The 23,334-nt window shown below is 39.5% G+C and overlaps 1 protein-coding gene across 1 annotated transcript in view; it reads left to right on the top strand.

Annotated features, from left to right (window-relative positions):
• ADAM12 (ADAM metallopeptidase domain 12) overlaps positions 1-23,334 on the top strand; it is a 187,246-nt gene that overhangs the window by 16,835 nt on the left and 147,077 nt on the right. The window contains exon 2 of the mRNA XM_076338142.1: positions 1,038-1,171. Coding sequence (XP_076194257.1) covers positions 1,038-1,171 — 134 coding nt within the window. The remainder of the gene's footprint in view (positions 1-1,037; positions 1,172-23,334) is intronic.

Below are 23,334 nucleotides of genomic sequence, written 5' to 3'. Positions count from 1 at the left end.
TAGAAATGCTGAGGCTGCTAAGTAAATATTCAGTCTTTTGTTTACACAGTTCAGACTTGTTAAAACGGAGTACAACTGCACATTTCCATGTTCAGTGGAGTAAGATGGCACATTAAGAAGCATTTGGGGGATAATAAAATACCGAGGATTAAACCTGGTAAATCTGCTGTGTACAATAAACCTGGAGCTTTCAGGAACCTCAAACTGGGTTGTTACATCTATGCTGTGACTCCAACTCGCAAAGCATGAGGACCAGCTGACCCCACCGTGGAAATGGGAAGGACATAAGGGAAAATCTGGGATCACTGTCTGCCCTTAGGGAGCCTGTGTCATGCAACTGCAGGGTTTGTTCACCCTGGGGAGGGTGGGGCTGCAGTTACATCCCCAGGGGCACTGTCCCCCCTCCTACCACCACTGATTTGAATCTGATCCAGTGCGACTGTATCTGGGAAGAGGGATGGGGAGAAGAGGGATTGGGGAGTGGAATGATCAAGGCTAATTTCTTACCCTAATTACAGAAAAATAGTCCTGATAAAATCTTATCTCTTCTAAATCCCTGCAGCTTGCTTACCCTCTTAATGATGACACTGAAAAAACAGCCACCTACTGCATTCCCCCTGCTATCATCTTCAGTGGAAAAAAAAGTCCAAACTCTAGTATGATTATTAATGTAACACTTTAAATAGGGGTTCCAATACCTCTCCAAATTTTTTCATTTAAGTCTTGCATCCCAGCTCCTTATCTTTGCATCCTCGGACCTCTACTCCTTATGTACAGTCTTTGTCTTCTGCTGCTACAGAAACGCACCATCTAATCAACAGTGGAAATCACCTCGACACCTCTCTCCCAGAACCCCAGCTCTCTTAGAAATTCTTGTAGGTTTTGACATTGACAGTATGACCCCACAATGTTTTAATGTTTAATTCTTTTCCTGAATTATTTCCTTTTGAAATATGCTGCCAGGTCCCTTAAATAACAAGGTTCATGTTGTCAGATGCTGTTCCTGACTAACATGAAGTGCTTCTCTCTGTCCCCAGGCGAGAATGTGGACAGCAAATTGGAGTCCTCAAGACAGCAGATGCCAAAGGACCAGCCAAAAGATTATGAGATAACAGTTCCCTTCCTTTTGAATGGAGAACAGTGGAGACCAGTAAATGGCATTTATTCAAAGGTTAGTCTTCATTTTGCCTATTATTTTATTGTAAGATGTATAACAATTGGAAGGCTTTAGGGGAAAGTAAATGCACTTTTTTCATCGTATCTGTTATAAGCGTATTTTTTATATTTTTGTAGAGAGTCTGCTGTCTAAAATTGTTACCTACCTAATTTACAAAAATGGATAAGGTCTTTTGTTGAAATTAATACTTTTGTATTGTAAAGTGGCATTCTTATTTCTGATGGCAGAAATGGAAGCTTAGAGTGAAATAGTTTTTTTTGAAGAGGTTAACATACATTGCTTGAGATTATATCATACAACAGCAAAACAGCCCCAAAACTGAGGGAGGGGCAAATACAGCAAACACATTTGTTTGATTAAATACAGTCTGACAGCAAGAACTTTAAGGAAAGGTGTAAATAATGTTGCTTCCTTGACTGCAGCCTGAGGCATTACCTGGAGCCCGTCATGGGAGATAGCCCCCAAATGCGGTCCCATTACTGCGGAAGGAGTTGGGGGCGAGTCTCCCTTCACAGTTTGCTTTCCCTTTGCCTAACAAGGGGATAATCTATCACTGGCTCTGACTAAGCAGGGATTGTTTCTCCCTCTTGACAGGTCCTGATAAGCCTTCCTCCTTTTTTTCCCCCAGACATTGGCTGATAATATGAGTAGCTGGTTTTAGGAGAAAAGGGCTGGTTTCTGTCTCCTTGGTCTCCTGCTTGAAGTATGAAGACAGGTTGTTGTTGTTTATTATCACCAACGATGTCACAGAAATGTCTTACCCAACCTTTTAAACTCAGGTCCAGTTTTGTTCCAGCTTACTTTTTATATTGTTCTTGTAATTGTCAGAATGAGGAGAAAAAAGTTAAATTTTTAAATAGTTAAAAAATAATAAAAAAGGAAAAAAAAGGAAAAAAATCACACACAAACAATGCAAACAGCCCAGACAGCCCATTACAAACAGCTTGCTTTACTGCTTTGGGAAAGTGTTTCATGGAGAAATCCTACTTGACTACTGCCACCATTTGCGGGGCACAGTTTTGAATCATGCTGCTGATTGATAGAAGTAGGTGTGAAAAGAGATTTCAAAACAAGGGATCTGACTTTGAAAAAATCTTGTCTGGATTAAAATTTTGCTTCCTTTTTTCTTTTTCCCTTCCTAAGTGGGAAAGAAGGGCCAGTCCTAGTTTTGAATATCTGCAGTGATGAAAGGGGTATCATTGTGGGTGTATAATAGCTTATCTTAGAGAGATAACACAGATGACTTGGTCCTAGATGTATATGTAACTCTATTTTTAGATCATTTAATTAGAAACAGGCGTTCTCCATATAGAGTTCTTTTAGCTACTCACTGTAGCTTTCTGAAAGAATTACAACAGAGTATCTTTATGTGAGTAATGATAATGTGATTTATACCATTAATTTGTTTCCCAGAATTGCTTTCAGTTTAAGACGAACATTAGAAAAGATTTGTGGTTTGGTAGAAAGATCCACGTGCTGTATCAGCACTTTTTTTCTTTGAATACTTCTTTTCCATGGAAACTGTTATAAATTAAACACACAAAAGTGCAGATCAGGCTGTGGGAAGAACAACAGCATTAAATTGGTAGAGGAGAAGAGTAATGAATAGCTTGTCACATAAATATTGATCAAAAGCACAAAAGTTAAATACTGTTGTATTTGATGGTTAAATAGGACTTATTGTTCTTCAACTCATTTCAAAGTGTTCCTCTCTTTTATTTTAATTTTATATGAAGTAAAAAGAAGTATGAAGTACTGTGTACTTGTAACCAGGGGAATGGTATTGCAATAGAATATATAGTAAAGTAAATAATGTAGTGGTTATAAAAATGCCAAAGTATTAAAGTTATCTGTGTATAGATAATTGCCTCGCAATGATAGCCCCATTCTCCAATCCTTTGATCGTAAATACTCCTGCTTAACAATTAGTCCCTGAGAAACCACGCTAGTCATTTAGTGCAGCGTACTCTTTCTTTCCCATCTTGAAGATAAAACTGTCCATGTATTTACCCCAGGAGTCACTGCAATATCTGTTGGAATACCTCATTCAGAATCTGTCAGGAATTATTATTAAGCTAATGACTTTCTTGTTGAGGGCCATCTATGCAGTACATTGTGCAGAGCAGAAGCAAAAAAGCTGAAACTAGTCACACTGTCTAATCATACAAACACACAGACCTGCTCACCGGCAGCAATAAAATTACATTTACTGAGAAGAAAAAAAAAAGTTATTTAGCTATAACCTGGTTTTACTTTAATACAGTTAGGGTGTACTTTTTCAAGGACATCTAATGATTTAGGTACTTCCTAAGAATGACAGTTCAAATTAATGGTAAGAAAAATCCAATTTTAAAATCAGACATGTAATCAGATTATATTTAAAGATTTTGGGTTTCCCTAACTATAAATGTAGTGATTTGTTTCTGGAGAGAACCTATCATTTACTGGGCAGATCAATTTTTCTCCCTGCCCTCCCTACCACAAGTTGAAGTTGTAAGATCCAAGACCAGGATCTCATTCTGGTAGTATTATTTCAGAAATGCTATTGCTTTTTCTTGTTTAAAAAGATGCATACGCTCACGCAAACACTTTATATAGTGAAGCACATTTAAAAAATAAAATATATATACTTAAGAGAAGTTACTATGGAAATGCATGTATGTTTTTGCAACTGTACGATGCTGTTCATCTAGTTAGTGGTTGTTAACATTTCTCCTGGCATCTTTCATTGAATTCAGAAAATTTAGATAATTTTCAGTTGGAATATTTTAATGGTGCCCAGTTAAATTCTTTTATTAACTGGATATCATATTCTGTTGCTAATCCTGAACATGCTGCTAAAATTAGTGGCTACTATTTTGAGTATCCAGTTGTTGCTAGTCAGGACTACTGATGAGTAACTGTATTTGTGGGCGTGTGGCAGCAAAATCAGGACCCTGAAGTGTTGTGCAATGTTGCTCTGTGCTTTCAAACAATAGCTGCCCATATTCCATGCAGATGTGATTTCCGTCTTCGCTGAAATTTTGTGTGCATTATAGAATGTGTTGATAGGTCATTATACATTATAACTCCAGTTCTCTTTCCACTTCTTTCTTTCATTTGTTCATCCCTTTGCATTCTGTGTTGATTTTTTTTCCCAGTGCTTGGTTTAAACCCAAGAGGGTTGGGTTCTGTTTTTCTTAAATTTTTCTAAGGTTTGAACAAAATTGTTTCATTTTTATATTATTTGAGTGCAGGAAAAAGACTCCTTTCCCCGCATGTTTCCAGCTGAATATTTTTCTTCAAACTTGGCTTGAGACTTGCAAATCAAGCCAAGTTTGATGAAAGTTGGGTAAGTGATGTTTTAGTACACAGAACACTTTAGGGAAGATTTTTAGAGGACCATCTGTTTGGCTTCAGCTTTTATCCTCACACCCTGTTAGGGACACACGCTGGTTAATGTGTGCCAGATCCCTGCATCTCAGGAGCTGTAGGTCAGGTAATATCGGTTGAGTTAGACCGGAGCGTGAAGCACGTGCCTTCTCTTGGAGAGACAAGCGCTAGGCAGGAAGCATTTCACATGGGCATTAAGGGTTTCTTGGCTCCATTTCTATGCTTAAAAGGTCGTAACTGTGGGGAAGCGCTGCCTGCCAGAGACCATCCAGGGCAGACATGAAATAGCTGTAATGCTGGGGGGGATCCCAGTGTGGCATTGCCCTGAGCTGACATTCATTCTCCCAGAGTGACAGAGTCATTAATGAAGTTGGCTTTGTATCCAAGGTTTCGTCCAGACCTTAAAATGCATTAAGGTTCTGGGAAATTGAAAGCATTTTGTGTATATATATGATATGATCAATTATGCAAGTAAATATTGAGTCCTCAGGTTGTGGCATCTGTCACTCAGATGTGGGTTTTTTCTCTAGCCTTGGCTGTGCAGGATCTATAATGCCATTGCTGGCACCTGCAAGGACTCAAATATAATCATGAGGCTGATCAAGTGCTTTGAAAGATTTAATCCTCTGAGGTTTCTAAAAGCATAGGAGCAAGTTAGGTGCAACTCTCCTTATTGGGTGATGCTTTGCATCTTTTGATGCTTATGCACATACTTTTGTAATTCTGATCTCTGTATCCGTCTGAGTGCAATATTAAACTGTTCCATACATAGGTGTATGCTCCAGTCAGGCTACAATTGCCATTTGTAAAGACAAATTTGCATGTAGCTGAACCTGGACAGGTATCAAAGGACCTGTAGCCAGGCAGCACGGAGCTGAGCGTTGTTTCTGAAGAGCCACATGAGAAGCTGGAAAGCACTGAAATGCTTTAGGTTGCTTTGAGTTTGCAAGTTGCCAGCCCATGTTGCTTTCAAATGACACAGAGAATTTGGGTTTTAACATTAAATTTGATTGATGTATAGAGGACAATGAGCAACTTTGTGTAACTTCTTAAAAATAATTAACTATGAGAAAGTAGATGCACACAATATACCTGTCAATGGATTAGACACTTAATCCACTTGACTCCAAGTCGCCAAGCCACTCTCCATCATTTATCAGCAGTCCTAGTTAATGGGGGAGGTCCCGGACAACTGGAGGCTTGCCAATGTGACGCCCAACCACAAGAAGGGCCGGAAGGAGGATCCGGGGAACTACAGGCCTGTCAGCCTGACCTCGGTGCCGGGGAAGATTATGGAGTGGTTCATCTTGAGGGCGCTCACAAGGCATGAGTGGGACAACCAGGGCATCAGGCCCAGCCAGCACAGATTCATGAGAGGCAGGTCCTGCTTGACCAACCTGATCTCCTTCTATGACCAGGTGACCTGCCCAGTGGATGAGGGAAAGGCTGTGGATGTGGTCTACCTGGACTTCAGTAAGGCCTTTGACACTGTCTCCCACAGCATTCTCCTAGAGAAGCTGGCGGCTCACAGCTTAGACAGGTGTACTCTGCGCTGGGTCAAAAACTGGCTGGACGGCCGGGCCCAGAGAGTTGTGGTGAATGGAATTACATCCAGTTGGCGGCCGGTCACGAGCGGTGTTCCCCAGGGCTCAGTACTGGGGCCGGTCTTGTTCAATATCTTTATCCATGATCTGGACGAGGGGATCGAGTGCACCCTCAGTAAGTTTGCAGATGACACCAAGTTGGGCGGGAGTGTTGATCTGCTCGAGGGTAGGAAGGCTCTGCAGAGGGACCTGGACAGGCTGGATCGATGGGCCCAGGCCAACTGTATGAGGTTCAACAAGGACAAGTGCCGGGTCCTGCACTTCGGCCACAACAACCCCATGCAGCGCTACAGGCTTGGGGAAGAGTGGCTGGAAAGCTGCCTGTCGGAAAAGGACCTGGGGGTGTTGGTCAACAGCCAGCTGAACATGAGCCGGCAGTGTGCCCAGGCGGCCAAGAAGGCCAATGGCATCCTGGCCTGTATCAGAAATAGTGTGGCCAGCAGGAGTAGGGAAGTGATCGTGCCCCTGTACTCGGCACTGGTGAGGCCGCACCTCGAATCCTGTGTTCAGTTTTGGGCCCCTCACTACAAGAAGGACGTTGAGGTGCTGGAGCGTGTCCAGAGAAGGGCAACGAGGCTGGTGAGGGGTCTGGAGAACAAGTCTTATGAGGATCGGCTGAGGGAACTGGGGTTGTTTAGCCTGGAGAAAAGGAGGCTGAGGGGAGACCTCATCGCTCTCTACAACTACCTGAAAGGAGGTTGTAGCGAGGTGGGTGTTGGTCTCTTCTCCCAAGTAACAAGCGATAGGACGAGAGGAAATGGCCTCAAGTTGCACCAGGGGAGGTTTAGATTGGACATGAGGAAAAATTTCTTCCCTGAAAGGGTTGCCAAGCATTGGACCAGGCTGCCCAGGGAAGTGCTTGAGTCCCCATCCCTGGAAGTATTTAAAAGACGTGTAGATGAGGCGCTTAGGGACTTGGTTTAGTGGGCCTGGTGGTGTTGGGTTGACGGTTGGACTTGATGATCTTAGAGGTCTTTTCCAACCTTAATGATTCGATGATTCTATGAATCACAGTGAGTCTCACCTGACTCTTTTAAAGTACTGCCACTGCCTTCAATATATAAAAAGTATATTAGAAAAGCAACCTCTCCCCCACCTTGCAGAAGGTTAGTCCTCTCGTTTGGTGGCGGATGCTGGATGGCTTTCCACACACCAGGAGATTCGGATCTGTTGCTGTTGGGGTTAGAGACAAGCGAAGGAAAAGAAAGATGCCCATGGTGGGCAGAGAGAACAGGAAGACCTGCAGAGGGTTCCCTGATGAAGAACAGCTATGACTCCAACACCGATGACTTTTGAATCCAAATAAATCAGAAATTCATTTCCCTTTGGGAGAGGGGGGGATGGATTCAGAGAACATTAAAACTCCTTCACCAAGTTTAAGCTTTCAAGTCCAGATTCTGAGCTAGTGTGAATCAGATTCCTTCCTTTGATTGGGCTGTTATAAATCAGGTTTTCAAATTGAAATCTTAAAGAAGTGTTTTCAAAAAAGGAGAAAAGACAGATGAGAAGACAGAGTTCCTTTTCTTGTAGCAACTTTTTTTTTTCCTTGGTGTTATGTTATACTTTGAATATAAACACTAGCAATGAAATGCAAAGATAAAGATGAAGGCCCGCTATAAATATATACTTAGACCGTATTTCTTTTGTTTTTTAACTGTATGGTTGTCACAGCTCAAAAGATTTTGCATGTAAAGTGGCAGAAGATTACCATTTTTTACTGCTTAGAATGCATTGCATCTCACTGAGCTTGCAAAGAAGTAGCTTTTGCATTTCTGCCTGCCTCATTCATGAAGTATTGTGTTATGGATTGCGTTCATAAACAAACATCAGAATCTTGATTATCTGTATGTCATTTTGGACACTGATTACTTGAATCTCAATGTGAAATTTTCCACCATGTGTAAAAGCATCATGTGCTCTGACAGTTGTTAGTTATCTTTATGATTCTCCAGATTTATCAAGTGAATCAGATGTTACACTGATTCTTTTCACCTTTTTGCATTTTTTTCATGCCTTTACTGTAAGGGCCTAATTCAACACCTACTGAAATAGGGATTTTTGCCATTGAAACAAAAAAATCATTGGAAGGAACAAGAAATAACTTTAAATTTGTTGAAAAGTCACAGGAGTAATGCTGGAGATTCAAGAACATATTCGAAGCTGCCAAGCAGGGATGAGCCTTACCTTTTTGATCCCATCTTTATGCTCCTGCATTACTGCATTTCTCTTGTAAACTGGCAGAACAGGCACAGTCTGTCATAGTCCAGTCTATCATCCTGAGCTATGGTGTGCACACCAGCTTCAGTATTATTATGAAGTTATTGGTGCACCCATTAGAAAGACCCCAGTTTAACAAGACCTCTGTGCCGGTTCCCATTTCCCCTCTTTGCTGCACCTCTTGGTGTTCTCACGTGACTCTAATATAGGGTTTGATGCATGGAGTACAACTGAGAGGCCTGCTATGTCAGATAATTAATTTAGTGCTCAGTGTTTTCAAGAGCAAACCCATTCAAGTTTATTTCATAACTGGTATAGCCTTCATGCAAGTGATAATTGTTTATATTCCCTTCAACAGAGCCTCCTGCTGTTCTTTTTCATTTGAAATAATTACCAAAGTTTAGACTTCCAGACAATCGTATTGAGAAATCATACGGTGCTGCTTAAACAAGTCTTTGAAGACTGAGAGGACAGCTTTCATAGCTCTTTTACATAGTTGTTTTACATATCTTAAGAGAGAGGGGCATAAACAGAATTTATAGTCCTCTCCATATTTTTATGACTCATGAGTATCGAATATAAGAGGCAGAGCTGTGCATGCTGCTAAGGCTGTGTCATCAACTGGGAATGTAGCTTGGCACAGACAGCCTCAGCGGTGTGAGAAACTGCACTAATCCTCGATAAAATTCTCTGGGAGATTTGCTCCTTGAGCCTTTAATTAGAAACCTGGTAGTCATTAATTTAATAGCCTAGTAAACAATCTGTTATTTCTTTTGCTTTTTATTATACCTATACCCCTGCCTTGTAGGGCCACTGTGAGGACTAATTAGTTCAAATATGCTCTATTATTTAATAACTCCTCTGCATTTGTTTAATTCAGAAATAGCATAATTTTTGCATGGAAGATGATTAGGAAAGGGAGTGTGTCATCTCCTCTGTTTCTTGGTTGAATGTCTATGACTATGCTAGTAGGGCTGGATTGCTTCACTGGGTGAGCAAAATCAGCTTAAAGCCATCCCTCTCACCTTGTCTTGTGCAAGAGTGGGTCCTCGTGGAGGAGATTTGTTTACTTCTCAGCCAGCCCCATACCCATGTTTAACCAATCGATCAATCTGATCATTTCATTTATGAAATTTTTTAGAAACGTCGGTAGGTGTATTCTGGTTCTAGGGACTTGCTGTATCTTACATAGCAGCTACAGGCTTGAGAAATTCCTGGAGTTGGGACCACCAATAAAATCTTTGCGCTGGTGATTGAGTAGGGGAAATTCTTTTCTCTGTCTGCACTGAATCAGTGCCCTAGTTTCAACGAGATATACTAGCATTCATTTCCTGCCTGAAACACTGGGGCATACTGGGAAGTGTTAAGCAATTGGGATTCATCCCAGAAAACGGTCCATTTCATTTTTAGCTTAAGTGATACAGTGTGTTAAGTTTGTAAAGTTTTGTGCAATAGTTTATGCACAATATAAATAGCAGATATTATTGAGATTGCTGCTTCAATAAACAGAAAATGTAGAGTTTTATATTAACCATCCACCAGACACCCCCCCCCCCCTTAGCACCTTGGAGCCCTCAATAGGGTGAAAGTCCCTTTCATGAGCTTGTATCATGCTGAGCTGTTGGGAGGAATTTTGTCATACTTGGCCAGTAAAGATCACCAGTGATATAATAGTCTTGGGCGAGCTCTGTCTCCCTGTACCACCCGGCCTCCCTCTGCCAGCAATTGTATACGATGGGACTCTGCAGAAGTGCTTTGGTGCATTTGCTGCCTGTGACCCACCAGCTATGAGGTAGTGTCTCAGATTTGAGCTTGAGGAATCCATTCATATGTTCCTCTGTAAGGTGATGGGGCTGAAGCGATGTTCTTTAACATGAGTTTTCAGACTGGTATTTAAAAAAAAAACCATACAAACAGATCATACTTTCCGTAATAAAATGGAAAAAATATTTTGATCTTAATGATGCAGTTAATGCTAGCAACCCTTTAACGTGGTATTAATATCTAAAACTAAGTTCTTGCAATTATGCGGCATTATGCTGGGTTTGTAAAGTGCTTGTACTGAGCCATTTTCATATTGAATTAATTTAGCTTATACTTGGCTATTTCATGTCTCTTGCAACAGATCTTGCAAGCGTAAGGTATAAATTTCAGTGTTGGATTAAAGTAATAATTTGCTTTCCAGCTATGAACATGTGATCACTTTTTTACAGGCAAAAGGAGAATCTCCCTTGTTCTTAATTCTTATTGTGATTGCCTTGAGTCAAACTGAACACAACGCAATTCCTACAGCAGGCTCTCTACCACCATATGCTCTTGGTATATGGAGTGTTCAGCTCCTGCAAGGAGTCATTTGAGGGCTTGCAGGTAACAGCAGAGGAACTTGGGGCCTTTCCAAGGACTAAAGTCCTCTGAGCAGGGGAAGACTACAGAAACTAAGAGCTGCTGACATATGCTGTGATGAAGACCCTTATCTCAGGAAGCCATAGTAAATTGAATTGTACTCAGTGTATATTTTAGGGATGAAGAAGTAAATTTAGCTGGTCGATCCACTGAGTCCTATTGTTAACAAGCCTGATGCCTTTGTTGTTGAATTATAATTCTATTTCAATATGATTTACTCAAACCCCAGTTGATTTACCTCTTCTATAGGAGTATTTCTCATTTCTCAGAATTGTAACGAGAAATCATAGAGCTTATATGCAGTTTAAAGCTTGATAAGAAAAAAATAATTAGGATTGATAATAAGCCTTCTTTAAATGCAGTAATAATATCTTGACAATAAAAGAATTTCAGTGTTGCTATTTTTCTAGAAATAAAATGACTGCCAAAAAATCTGCCAAGTATTTTTGAAAAGCTTGTGTAGATGAGGTAAAAATGATCTGTATTATTTTGATATCGTAGCAGAAAGTTTGTGTTCAATTTCTATCTTGAGGAAATTGTGTGTCCCTTTTACGCACTGCCTTTCCTCAAGGACACAGTTTTAAAGTATAATTGAGCTTTCAAAGCTTAATTTAACAAAATTATTGCAATTTACAGCATTGTAGACACGATGGAGTGATGAAGCTTAGTGAGACTGGAGACGAAATGCATTTGGTGATAATTTGTGCGATGCATTTCCATTTGTATGATGTGTGTGCGTGGTGGGGGTGCTGCCAAAGTCTGCAGGCATTTTACTGGACTTGATCTCATCCCTGTCCTGCAAAGATGTGCATGCGATATTTCTGGTCAGTATAACGATAAATCTGCTAGTGATACTGGTGGCACTGAAGTACGTGTTTGCTCACCCTGATACAGCACACACAGTCGCTTTGACTGAATCCAAGGAGGGGTCTTGTTGCCTCTTGTTGCTCCTCAGCAAACCAGAATGCATTAAGCTCCATTTAGATCTCGCTCTGACTTTGTCATTGCCTTTTCATCCTCTGCCCCAAGTCCCAGGATGCTAATATGTTGTTTCCTCTGAAGTTTGAGTCACTCTCAGGAAATGAAGTGCTCTTAGCCCTCATTCCTTTGCCCTTACTGTGTCTCCTGCCTTAGGATCAACTTTATTTTGCTTCTGCTGAATGAAGTTGTTCCCCCTTCCTCTTCTGGCCATCTCCCTCCACCAGGAGCTACTGGGCGGTTTCTTGGCAGGGTTCATCTCCTTGTTTGCTCCTTCTCTCTCCACTGACCGCATCCTTTGAGGAGCGCTTCAGAAGCCCTGCACAAAAATGGTCTTTTTGGGGTGAACCTGCCAAACCCTTCCCAGCCAGTCGTCACTGTCTGGAGTGATTTGCCTCCTTCTGAGGAGGCAGCATTTAGCATTATGTGTTTAAAGTGAAGCCTATAGATAATTTTAATATTCAGGAGAATTGTATTTGTTACCTGAGACCACTTAAACGGGCACAGGAGCAAATGTTTCTAGTCAAAGCTGCTGCCTAGCTAGGGGAGGATCAGATCTTCATTGAGATGCCTAATTTTTGCATGCTGGTGGATGCTGTTTTCCGGCACACTTCATTTGTGTGAGTGTTGGAGATGGCAGGCTCCTTTGGGCAGCAATCTTGGATGAAATCCTACACTGGTGTCTCTCAGATGACATTATTTACTTTAGTTTCACCCATTCCATCATCTTTCCCTAGATGTTTTCACATTAAGTACATCTTGTACTGAAAAAGAAATGCTGCTGAAGGAGGTCTGCTTGAACTCCTGGCAAGTGATGATGAGACAAAAGCTCTTAGATGTGTTAATCTAAACAGCCATAGTATCCCTGCCCCAAAAAGGACCGTTTCCTTGGCAGATACTGAATCTTCCTTTTTCAAAGGAGAGGGGAGTTTCTGGAAATGAATCTGTTGCGGGAAAAGCCAGTAAGAGGAACTGTGTAATTTTGTCCTTAAAGCAACTTCTAGCATATTACTGTTTTAACATTGCACACTCCCTTCTGCCTATGCTGACACGGTCAGGGTGCGTTTTCAGCAGCAGAAGAAAAAGACGGATCCCTAAATTGAGTATCTCCAACAGAAATTGCCTTTCTCTTGGTTTCAACAGACAGAAACATTGTTTAAACCAGACTTTTTTTGGCATTTACTGGCATTACTAAGAAAGAGTTGGCAAAGAAAGCTGGCAGGAGCAGATGAGTTGGATAAGCTTTAAAGATTTTTTTTTTCTATAAAATGAATATCCAGAAGTTGTGTAAATGTATTTTTTCAGTTTAAAAAGTGTATAAAAAGACAACATACACACATTTTTGACTGAAATAGCATCTAAGCTGGCTGTGCCCTCCAAATTCTTTTCCCTCAATTAAAAAGATGGGATTGAAAAAAGAAAAGACAAAACAAAACAACACCTCAGGAAACCCCTAGAATGTTTATTTGGGAACAGACCAGCCTGTTACAGTCATTAGCTTGCAAAGGTATTTCTGTTATAGTCAGAGGGCAAAGTGAATTTTAACCTTTTATTGCCAAGAGATGCCATGTTTGTTAGTGAAGTAGCTATTGAGATACACTGAGGCATGTAAATTACTGTGAATGAGTGGCATATGTAAAAAACAAAACCAAACCCCAAAAGTACACACTGCAGAGAGAAGTTAAAATCAATTTAAATGCTCATAATTAAACATAAAGTACTATATTTCATACTTTATTGAATTTTTATTTATTACTTTAGCATTTCTGGTTCTAAAAGGCTTCAACTGCAACAAAAAGATATTTCAAAATATTGACCTCCTTTTTTCATTGCAAGTTTAGTGCAGAATTGCTTACTGCCATGGTATGTTGATTATAAAGGAAAAAAGGGAATAGGGTTGGATTGGTTTAAACTGCGATCTGTGGGAGCCCTCCAGACCAAAGTGGTTGTTTCCCAGGATCCCCATAGGAGGGAGAGAGGAAAGGAAACCGCTACTCTACGGAGACCAAGCATCAAGAGCCTGGGAACACTGCAAGTCGCAGAGAGCAAATTTAAGATACAGATAGAAACAGTTGGGGTTTTTTTAAGATGGAAACCTAAATTGTTTGCTTTGTACAGTCAAGCATGTCCCCTTTTATTGTCTTGCCCTTTTCCATCTATAAAATGGGAAAAAAGTTTAATCCAAGCCATGGGACATCAGTTTGATTTTGGTAGTGGCCTTTTCAGATTGTTATTTGTATTCGTACACTTGCTATACAACTTTTAGGGAGCAAGGATTTGCTGTTCTGGGGGAAAGAGGGATGTCTCGCATGTGTAGATAAATCTTGCATGCATTGTCAGAACAAGGGAACAAATATTTTCAAGATTTTAGTTCTCAAAGAATTAAAGAGGAGGAGTGTTTGTAATGCTGCGTACAAGGATTTTCACTGTTACAATCTTGGAGGCAATTTAAGAGCAGCTTGTAAGTACTATGAAGAACATTAATTGAGATTTTTATAGTGTATGATAAGCCATATAAATCATTCCAAGTTTAGCACGATCACCTTTCTTTGAGGGAGATTAACATTGACGTGAAAACACTTTATTTTAAGGAACATTTTGAGAAATAATATTTTAGTGTATTATGTATTTTTCTTTCATGTGTACATTTTAACTGCTCTCAGATATGGAATTTAATCATCAAGCATCAATTTTTTTTTTAAATTGAATTTATTAGTTTTAACACATTTCCATACATCTTTTATTAACTAACTTAAAAAGAAATGTCTATGTGTAGACTTGAAATCAACTCTAATTTCAGCCTTCACAGAATTAATATTTAGCAATTGCTCCAAATCTGTGTGTTTGAGATGGAGAGAATGGCAGCTAGATTTGAGCCATTTCTTTAAAAAAGATTCCTGAGGCCTCCCACCGCATTGCTGAATTTCCCAGTAGGTATATCTGTATCTGTATCAATATAGTAGGTGTATCGATATCTATATTGCTATCTATATCATCTATATCTATACATACATACAGATACTCTGTTTCCAACCTTGTCTCAGGATTCAGCTCTTAAATCATGGTTTGAAAATTTTTTGCAACAGTATGTGAGGAAAAAGTGACTGAATGAGGTTACAGCAAGATTGTGTGTTGAAATCAAATCATAAAATCAAGTAGTTGAGAGGGAAGATATATACCGTTGAGTGAAATTCCTATCAATGTTTCTGCTTCTCTAGGACATGTTATTAGGAAAGAATTACATTTAGAAGCAGAGAGCTTATCAGTGTGTCCTTGTAACATACTTGCCAATGTCATGAACTTCATATATGTAGATAGAGTTGTTCTCATTTTAGAACTAGGCAGTGAAAAAAAAAGCATCTTGTAAGAGAAATAAAAGCAGTATTCAGTCATTGAATGTGTGGATATTATCTGTGTCATCATTAAAGAGCTTAAAAATTGCAACAGGATCAGCTGCTACAGACATTTTGGCTGATGTATATGAAATAAGTGTCTTGTGGGGCTCCCCCATTATTGTGTGTTAAAGCTGAACTATATTTCCTATAATTCTAATAATTTTGGGTAGGTAGCAAAGGGAGATTGAATTTTTTTTTTTTGCACAGAAATATAAAAAAATTATTCACAGCCTTCATTACTAAACACTGAAGAGTCCAGTCTCTGCTTGAAGTCTTCAAAGGCAATGTTGGTTTGTTTTCCAGCAAAATCTTTACCTTTCTCAGTGAAACACAAATCAATATATCACTGGTAAAACACAAAGCTGTGTCCCACCAAGGTATATTATTTACTTAGAGCAGGACTTTGAAGTACAGGAGCAAGCCAGAGTCTTCTGGCAGGTTTAAAAGTATATATAGACTTTTTGGAAATTTTCATCCAGCCTCATCAACATGTAAATAGGGAAGGGCTCTGCAGGGGTTCCCCCTACTGTGCTGATTTCCTGACATGATGAGGGAAGGAGGAATTCACTGAATGTGAATTCTCACATTAGCCATCACAATCAAGCCAAATGAATTGGAAATACTGCGGCATGCTTTGTTTTTTCAGCAGCCACTGTGCCATTTTACATTTTTACATTCTATATTTTTGTATTATTATATGTGTATATTTTCTTGTCATAGCAGTGAGAGTTTCAAAAGTTCCTCAAGAACAATAGTGAAATTACTTTCATGATCTGTTCTTTTGGTGTGTTGTCTGGCACCTGACAGTCTACCGTGAGCTAGTGAGAAATTTATTCAGCATAAAATAAAGTCATATGGCAATTTATTGCTGTCTTTACCTATCCCACAAAATCATTGCTTTGCATCTCTCGGAATGTGCAAATTTGCTTCTTCAATTTTAGGGAGCTGTATCTTGTCTGTTGATGCAATGTCACCATCACAGCCTTGACATATGGAGAAGAAATAACTTGTCCCATGTATTTAGCCTAAGGTAAAGTTTGTGTGTGCAAGGTATTCTTATCTGTGAATTTTGATTTGCGAACTAAAATTTGATTGTGTTGTTTTGGGGGGGCAGCTGATATACCTTCTTTATCAAATGTATCATGAAATTTAGGCTTCTTTAAAAACAGAGTCTCTATGTAAAAGCAAATAACTGTTGTCTGAAGGAATAATGCAGCATCCCTCAGCTAAGGCAGTTCAGAGTCAGTTGCTCAGGAGTCCTTCAGGGGATGAGTACACACGTGGCATCTTTGCTCTTCCTAATTCTTTGTCTAAGTGTAACCAATCTATTCAGTCCTCAAATGTTATTTTCTTGTGCACCTCGAGGAGTTGTCCATCTGAGTTCCCTTCTGAAACTTCGGTCTTCTGGTGAGCAAGACTTCTCATTTAAGCTTTGTGATATGGCTCTAAAACGCTCCTTCCCTCATCATGTCAGGAAATCAGCACAGTAGGGGGAACCCCTGCAGAGCCCTTCCCTATTTACATGTTGATGAGGCTGGATGAAAATTTCCAAAAAGTTTATATATACTTTTAAACCTGCCAGAAGACTCTGGCTTGCTCCTGTACTTCAAAGTCCTGCTCTAAACATACTGTGTTCGCTGACACTTTGCGATACAACATAGTGGTACCCATATCTGGCAAACACTTGCTATTTATAGAGACACTAATGAACCTTTCCAGAAGCCTTCCTCTTTGCATTCTGCTAACTTATATGACTCAGGAGTACAAGAACCAGAAGTCTGGTGCAATATGTCATGTTTTAACAGGCAAAGTTTCATACGCTCATGTGGTTGAATTCATTTAAATATGCAACACGGTGCAGCATTAAGGCCCTTTTTTTTTTTTTGTGAAGGGCTGTAAAGGAGTGGTAATTCAGTAGTTTAGGTGCATACCTCAATGAAAGGTTGGACTTCTTGCTGTCTGAAAAAAAGAGTGTTGAATGGCTCAAGAGCAACAGTGGGGTGCAAACCTGCTCATTAATAATCTAGTGGTTGGAGTACTTATAAGTGTAGGTGGGAGGCTGTGGATCAGACCACTAGGGCATTGAATCTCACAGGAGACGGCAGCCCTGGAGACCGTACGTGTTTCATAGTAGATCCGCACTGAATAATTACCAAGAAGGAGAACAGCCATTAAAATAAAAGAGAGAGATAGGTCACTTGGGGAGAACACAGGAAGGAGTGCAGGGAATGGTTGGAGGTCTGAAACCATGGCCCGTGGTGAGGACCAAAGAGCTATGACTGGTCTAGAGAGGAAGAAGCTGGGCGAAGACATGAGAAATCTTCCAATATGTATGGCTGCAGGAAAGTAAGAGGGAATAATTAGTTTCTATGTCACTGTTAGATATGCTCCCCGTCTAGTAGGGACAAGAAGAACAGCCTTACAAGGCAGCACGTAAGAGCTCAGTAATGAAGATAATGAGAAAAGGATGTATTTACATATATAGAGAGAGGAAAGGAAGCTTTGAAGTCTCTCAGAGTGCACTTGATTTTCAGAAAAGCCAGAGAAACAGCTGCTAATGAGAGAAGTATAGTTGATCCTGACATGGGACAGGAACTTCTGAGGTTCCATAAGCCACATTTTCTATGATTTGATGTAAAGCGGAGACCACTCTTTCTCCTTTATAAAAACCTGCTTTGCAAACTTTTGCCATCTCTACATTTCAAAGAATAAAATTTGGATTTTTCTGAGGTTTTAAATTCCTAAAACTTCATAGGGAACACTTCCGTTTCTTGCCTAGGATGAAGACTTTATTGCCCCATAGCTTTTCTTTCTCATCTAATTATTAGTTTTGCACAACTTAGAACCAGACTCTAAATAATACATAGACAACTAAAACATTAACTATAATCCTGTCTCAACTGCGTGAAGAGAAAATGCCCTAGCAGAAGTTGAGCCTTTTGTTTGTTCTTTTAAATTTTATTATTAATTCAAGGATGGACACTGAAATCACAGAGGTGGATCAGGATGCCATGGAGGTTGGGATATTTATAACCTGAAGAGGTTTGGTTTAGGGAAGAAGTAGTTATGGCTCTGGAGGGACTTGTTAAATTTGTGTTGTGCTGCAGAGTTCCCATGTAATCATGGACAAATCAATTACCTTCTCCGTGCTGTAGTTGCTCATCTGTAAATGGAGATAGTGGCACATCTCTGCCTCATAGGTGCTCAGTTGCAACAGTGATAGAGGCTCTTATGAACATGCAAGATAGTTTTAGAAAACAGTAGTAGGCAGCCTGAGGAAATCCTTTCTTTGAGGAATTTTGGAGGTTCAAGAAAGAGATGTATAAGCCATTCTGTTGAGACAGGTTATGAAAAAATACAGTGTGCATGTGGACTGTTGACTGTGTCCTGTAGTAGCACTTTCCTTATTGCCTCTTTCCAAAGTATATGCTATAAAATATTGTAAACAAAACTTGCATGGGGAGATTAATCTTTTGAAAGCTGAGTGAAGTCTCTTCTGTATATCTTTCTGGATTTTATGGAAAACTTGTTACACAGAAATAATCAGGCTTCACCAAAGGCCCTTCGATGGCTCTCTGGGAGTATAATGCCATAAACAATGTTGGGTGGCAGCAGCAGACTCGTATCTGTGTCATCTGTTACTCTGAGAAGCATCAAAGCTTCAAAAGATTTTCAGGAAGGGGGAAGGGAGGAGGCGATTTAACTGCAGTGCATCATAAATAGACCAAATCCTGAGATGACAATTTCAACTGTTTACAATAAGCATGAAGTAATTCAAAACACATTCTGGGACATTCGGGTTGTAAAGTCCTGGTAGATCACATGGGCTGTGTTGCAGAGCCGTCTTATTTTTAATTAGCAGTGAACAGAGACATGGTGATGGGTTTTGGTTTGTTTTTTTTTTTTTGAAGGATCATCTGAATGAAAACATGTTCAGTCCAGAGCTGGTTGTGAGTCTTTTTTTTCTCCTTTCAATATCTTTTCTGCAGTTTTGTGTCAGTAGCTATGAAGGAATTAGACGGGATGCAGAGCGTGGCGTGTTTGGGGCAGATAATGCTGTGGTTGGCCTATTGTTAGAAATTTTCAGGTGTTCAACAGATTTTTTTCACCCAGTGCTCCTCAGTAATATATCTCTTCTGTGGTTACCAACTCTTCCCAAAGCTAAGCTGGAAAATATGATTTTTCTGTTTTCATTTTATCTTTCCTTTTTTTTTTTTTTTTTTTGCTACAAAGGATAGTTGTTTGTAGTTCTAGGTCTAAAAGGAAGGCTCCTCTGTGTCTAAAAGTGAGAATTTTCCCTCAGAAGACAATAGATCTCCAAAGCTGATGGAAATTCAACATCATATGGCACACAATTCATCTAGTGCAAATACCTAAATACTCTGTGTATCATAGCCTATCCCTGGGGAAACGGTTGTACTTAAATTTCTATTGGGGTTTAATCCTGAGGGAAAAAAAAAAATCTCTGAAACTGAAATAAGAAACAGAGAATTTGAGACTATCACAAACGTTTAAATCAGTGTGTTGTCAGAGATTTACTGTATGTGCTCAGGCAAAACCGCATAAAATAGACTTGCCTCAGACAATCTTTATTATTCTTTCTTACCTGTGCTAATTCACTGGCTTCTGGTATTGGAGCAGGCAGGCAAAATAGAGCAGGACTCATACAAATAATGGAGTGACAAGAAGAGGAGGAAACATTGTAAATACATGCTTAAACGATATATTAACATAAAGGCAACTGAAAGCTGTCCAGAAAGGCAGATAGACAGTCTTCTCCCATGATGGGATGCTCTGGTAGCCTGGGTTTTGCACAGGCAGATCTTGGAAAGAGGTCCAGTTACATAAAGAACAATTAAAAAAGAGTTTGCAGCATATAACTCCACTTGCTCCTCATCTTTTAGCTGCACGAACAACTGCTGCTTTCTTCCATAATTTCAAAGCTACTGTCAGGTCTATTTTCCCACAGTCCCTATTGGTACTGGACTCCAACATCCACTGGCTGAACTGAAAAATATTCTTGTTCGTTCTGTTTTGCTGCATTGGTCCATGAGACTGAGGTTGGGTAATTGAAACGTTTTACGAGGCTTCTGCAGAATTTTCATTTTTCTGTTTTCTAACCCTGTGCAGTCAGTTCAGCAAAGAAACAGGAATTTTTTTTTCATTTACGCTGTGTGGTAGAGCAGCTGAAGGTGACAACGGACTTTTCTTTATATTTTTATCACATGCTGCAAATGCCTTTGAAATGTTTCTTTCTTTGTTATCTCAAAATACTGTGCTATATTGATTTTTGCTTTTTCTCTAAGGGGCTGAAAATTTCAGCACTAACCCTGAAGCCAACTGAAGTAATTGATTATCTGTTTTTACCTCCTCTTCAGTTATTTACCTCATGCCCTTCAATGGAGAAAGGGTGTGCTATTTCTAGATGATTTAGTGTAAAGCAGATCTTTGCTGAGCTTTAATATCAATTTATATAACCTCGATACAGGGGTTATTTTTTAGACCCACAAGTTTATCTAATATGTCATGAGAGAGCTTGTTCTAGAAATATCATTTTATAGCTTATTCTTATTGAACCTATGAGTAATAAGAAATGAAACAGATTTTCTATAAGCTCAGTTAGCAATTGAAAATAAGTAAATTATCTACAGGAGGAATTAGATGCATATTGGCCTTCTATAATCTAGTTAGATATCTTTTTAAATGTATTTTATAATTAATAGATACATTTTGTTTACAGGTTTTTGTGTATATATCAATGGTAATGTCATTTTCATCTGTGTTTTGTCTTTGCCTTTGTGGCAAGAAATATGCTGGTCATTAATACTTTAAATCTCTGGGTATCATTCAGAATAAAACATATGTTTTTGTTCTAGGGAGTACTTTCTTAGATAAGTTTTCTGAGCTTTCCACACTACTTTGTGTCATTTATTTTCTATGAGAATGTAAATGTATAGATGAGGTATCTGTAAGTAAAGTCTCTTTCTAATTAAGTAGAAAAATGTGAGATGCTGCCCACAGGTTTGCAATGTCATTTGCTTTACTAGGAAATCTTCAGATCCTTCTTTCTCTTAGGGCACATTCCAGGATATAAAAATGATTCATGTGTCTTGGAAGTACAGCTTTGGAAAGTTTGTTAAGTTATCTTGAGTAGCCCAAGACTGGGGTGAAATCTCCCCTTCCATTAGTTTAAAAAATATTAATATTTTATCTGTCTTTGTACAAGTCATTCGTCATCTTCAAAAGATCATCAGAGACAAATTACAGTTTGAAAGAGTGGAAATTAGATACCAACTCCTCACTTCTGGTTTGCATTCCAGTATTTATGATGCAAAAAGGAACTTGAATCCAGAAGCACATCTGTGATTGCAATAACAAATTAGTGAAGAAGATTTAATCTGAGCCACATAATATGAAAAGATGTTTAGAGAGAACAAAGTCTGAGCTCAGAGATCTTGGCACAGACCTGGTGCAGTGGAGCAGTGTGATTGGAGGGGAGCGGGAGGGATCTGAAAGTGAGGAACAGCATGTGAATTAAGCCAAATAATTAAGTGATTTAAGCATTAATCTAGCCAACCCTCCGAGTTCATTCAGAGAAGCAAAACATATATCATTGCTTCTCTGGAGATTGTTGCATTGTCAAGGATTCAGTTTAGCCAGGACATTCAGACCTACCCTTTACTTGCATTAAAAAAATGCTTAAATTTCTCATTGTCTGAAACTGATTGTATCTTTTTGCCTTTCAGTAAGTTTCATTTAGCTGCAATTACTCTGGCTTCAAAATCTTGAAATCAAATGAATTAATGAAAATGGAAAATCAGAACTCTTTCCTAATTAAGAACTGAGCTTTTCAAGGAATATGAAAGGATCTAATTTAGAGAAAGATGTTTGGAGAGCATGAAATGTGGCTTGAAGGAGATACATGTGCATTTAATATAACTTACTGAGCCCAGCCAGATTTGTATTGACGGGAGACAAAAAGCATCTGAAATCCTCTTTCAGTGATAGAGTAATTTATGGGCTTTCTTGAAGCATTCCGAGTTGACTTTCAGTTCAGTGAAATGGGTGGCCATCTCATTTTGCTTCTCAGTGGACACACTTACTACTGTATTTTTCATTATTTCTTTCCATTTTAGTTAGCTGAACCATGGAAATATTAGGAGGGGGCTGACTATGGTTTTTTTTTTGCTCTTCAACAGCTTTGTAACCCTTCTGTATGGATGTGGAGAAACCTCCATCCTGGGACTGTCGCAGTCACAGGAGGCTCTGAGGATGTAGGTGACACTGAAGGGACGTAAGGAGTGGGCAGGTGGCTCAGATAATGTCTATAATGGGCACAGTTCAGAGTGGACTTAATTTGCTATTGGCCCTGATACACACAGTTCTCTTGATCTGCTGCTTCCCCAGCATACACAAATACATTGTGCAGACAGGCACCATGAGTAATACATGGAGCTTATCTGCTTGTGCCCTCCTCAGCGTGCCAGACAACTCCCACTGTGGAGAACATTTTCAGGTATAATCTGGAGGACGTGTCATTTCTTATCATTGGGAACTTAGAAGTCATTATCATCACAATTCTTATCCCCCACAGTGCACAGCACATTTTGGGTTCCCCACAAATGTATGGTGCAATAATTATGTGCATAGAAGGAGAGAAGAGATGTTTGTACAGAGGGTCAGGTTTACTGTTCAGCTCCAGCTCTGTTAAAACACAGTGGATGTTTGGGTGGTAAAATGTAGAGCTATTAGATGGGAATACTCACAGAAAATATGGCAGGACAAAGGGAGTAAGGTGCATAAAATATACTGGCAGTGGGTAACTAGTCAGTCTTTGACACAGTCCATGCTTGACCTTGATTTTTTGAGTACATTGGAAGAATATGATGTTGTAATCAAACTTCTAGTAAAAGGAGGTCAGAGTCCCCAGTGTCCTTACAAAGAGGAGAAATTTTACTTTTAAAGCTATGCGTAGTTTTAAACCCAAATGGGATCTACTAAATCTACATGGCATAGTCCTCAAAGAAGTTCACGTACATTTTAAATTGGCAAATATCAACAGCTGTTCATTCACATTATAATTACCCAAATTGCAAAGGACGGTCTACAACGAGTTCTGTTCAGTAACTACTACCCAGACCCACTACAATTGCTTCCTAGCTGCCAGCTCTATTAAGTTTTGTTTTGT

The sequence above is a fragment of the Aptenodytes patagonicus genome, chromosome 5 (assembly GCF_965638725.1).
Source record: "Aptenodytes patagonicus chromosome 5, bAptPat1.pri.cur, whole genome shotgun sequence".
Classification (NCBI taxonomy): domain Eukaryota; kingdom Metazoa; phylum Chordata; class Aves; order Sphenisciformes; family Spheniscidae; genus Aptenodytes; species Aptenodytes patagonicus.
Note: the sequence above shows the minus strand (reverse complement) of the source record. Positions and strands in the feature narration are given on the sequence as shown.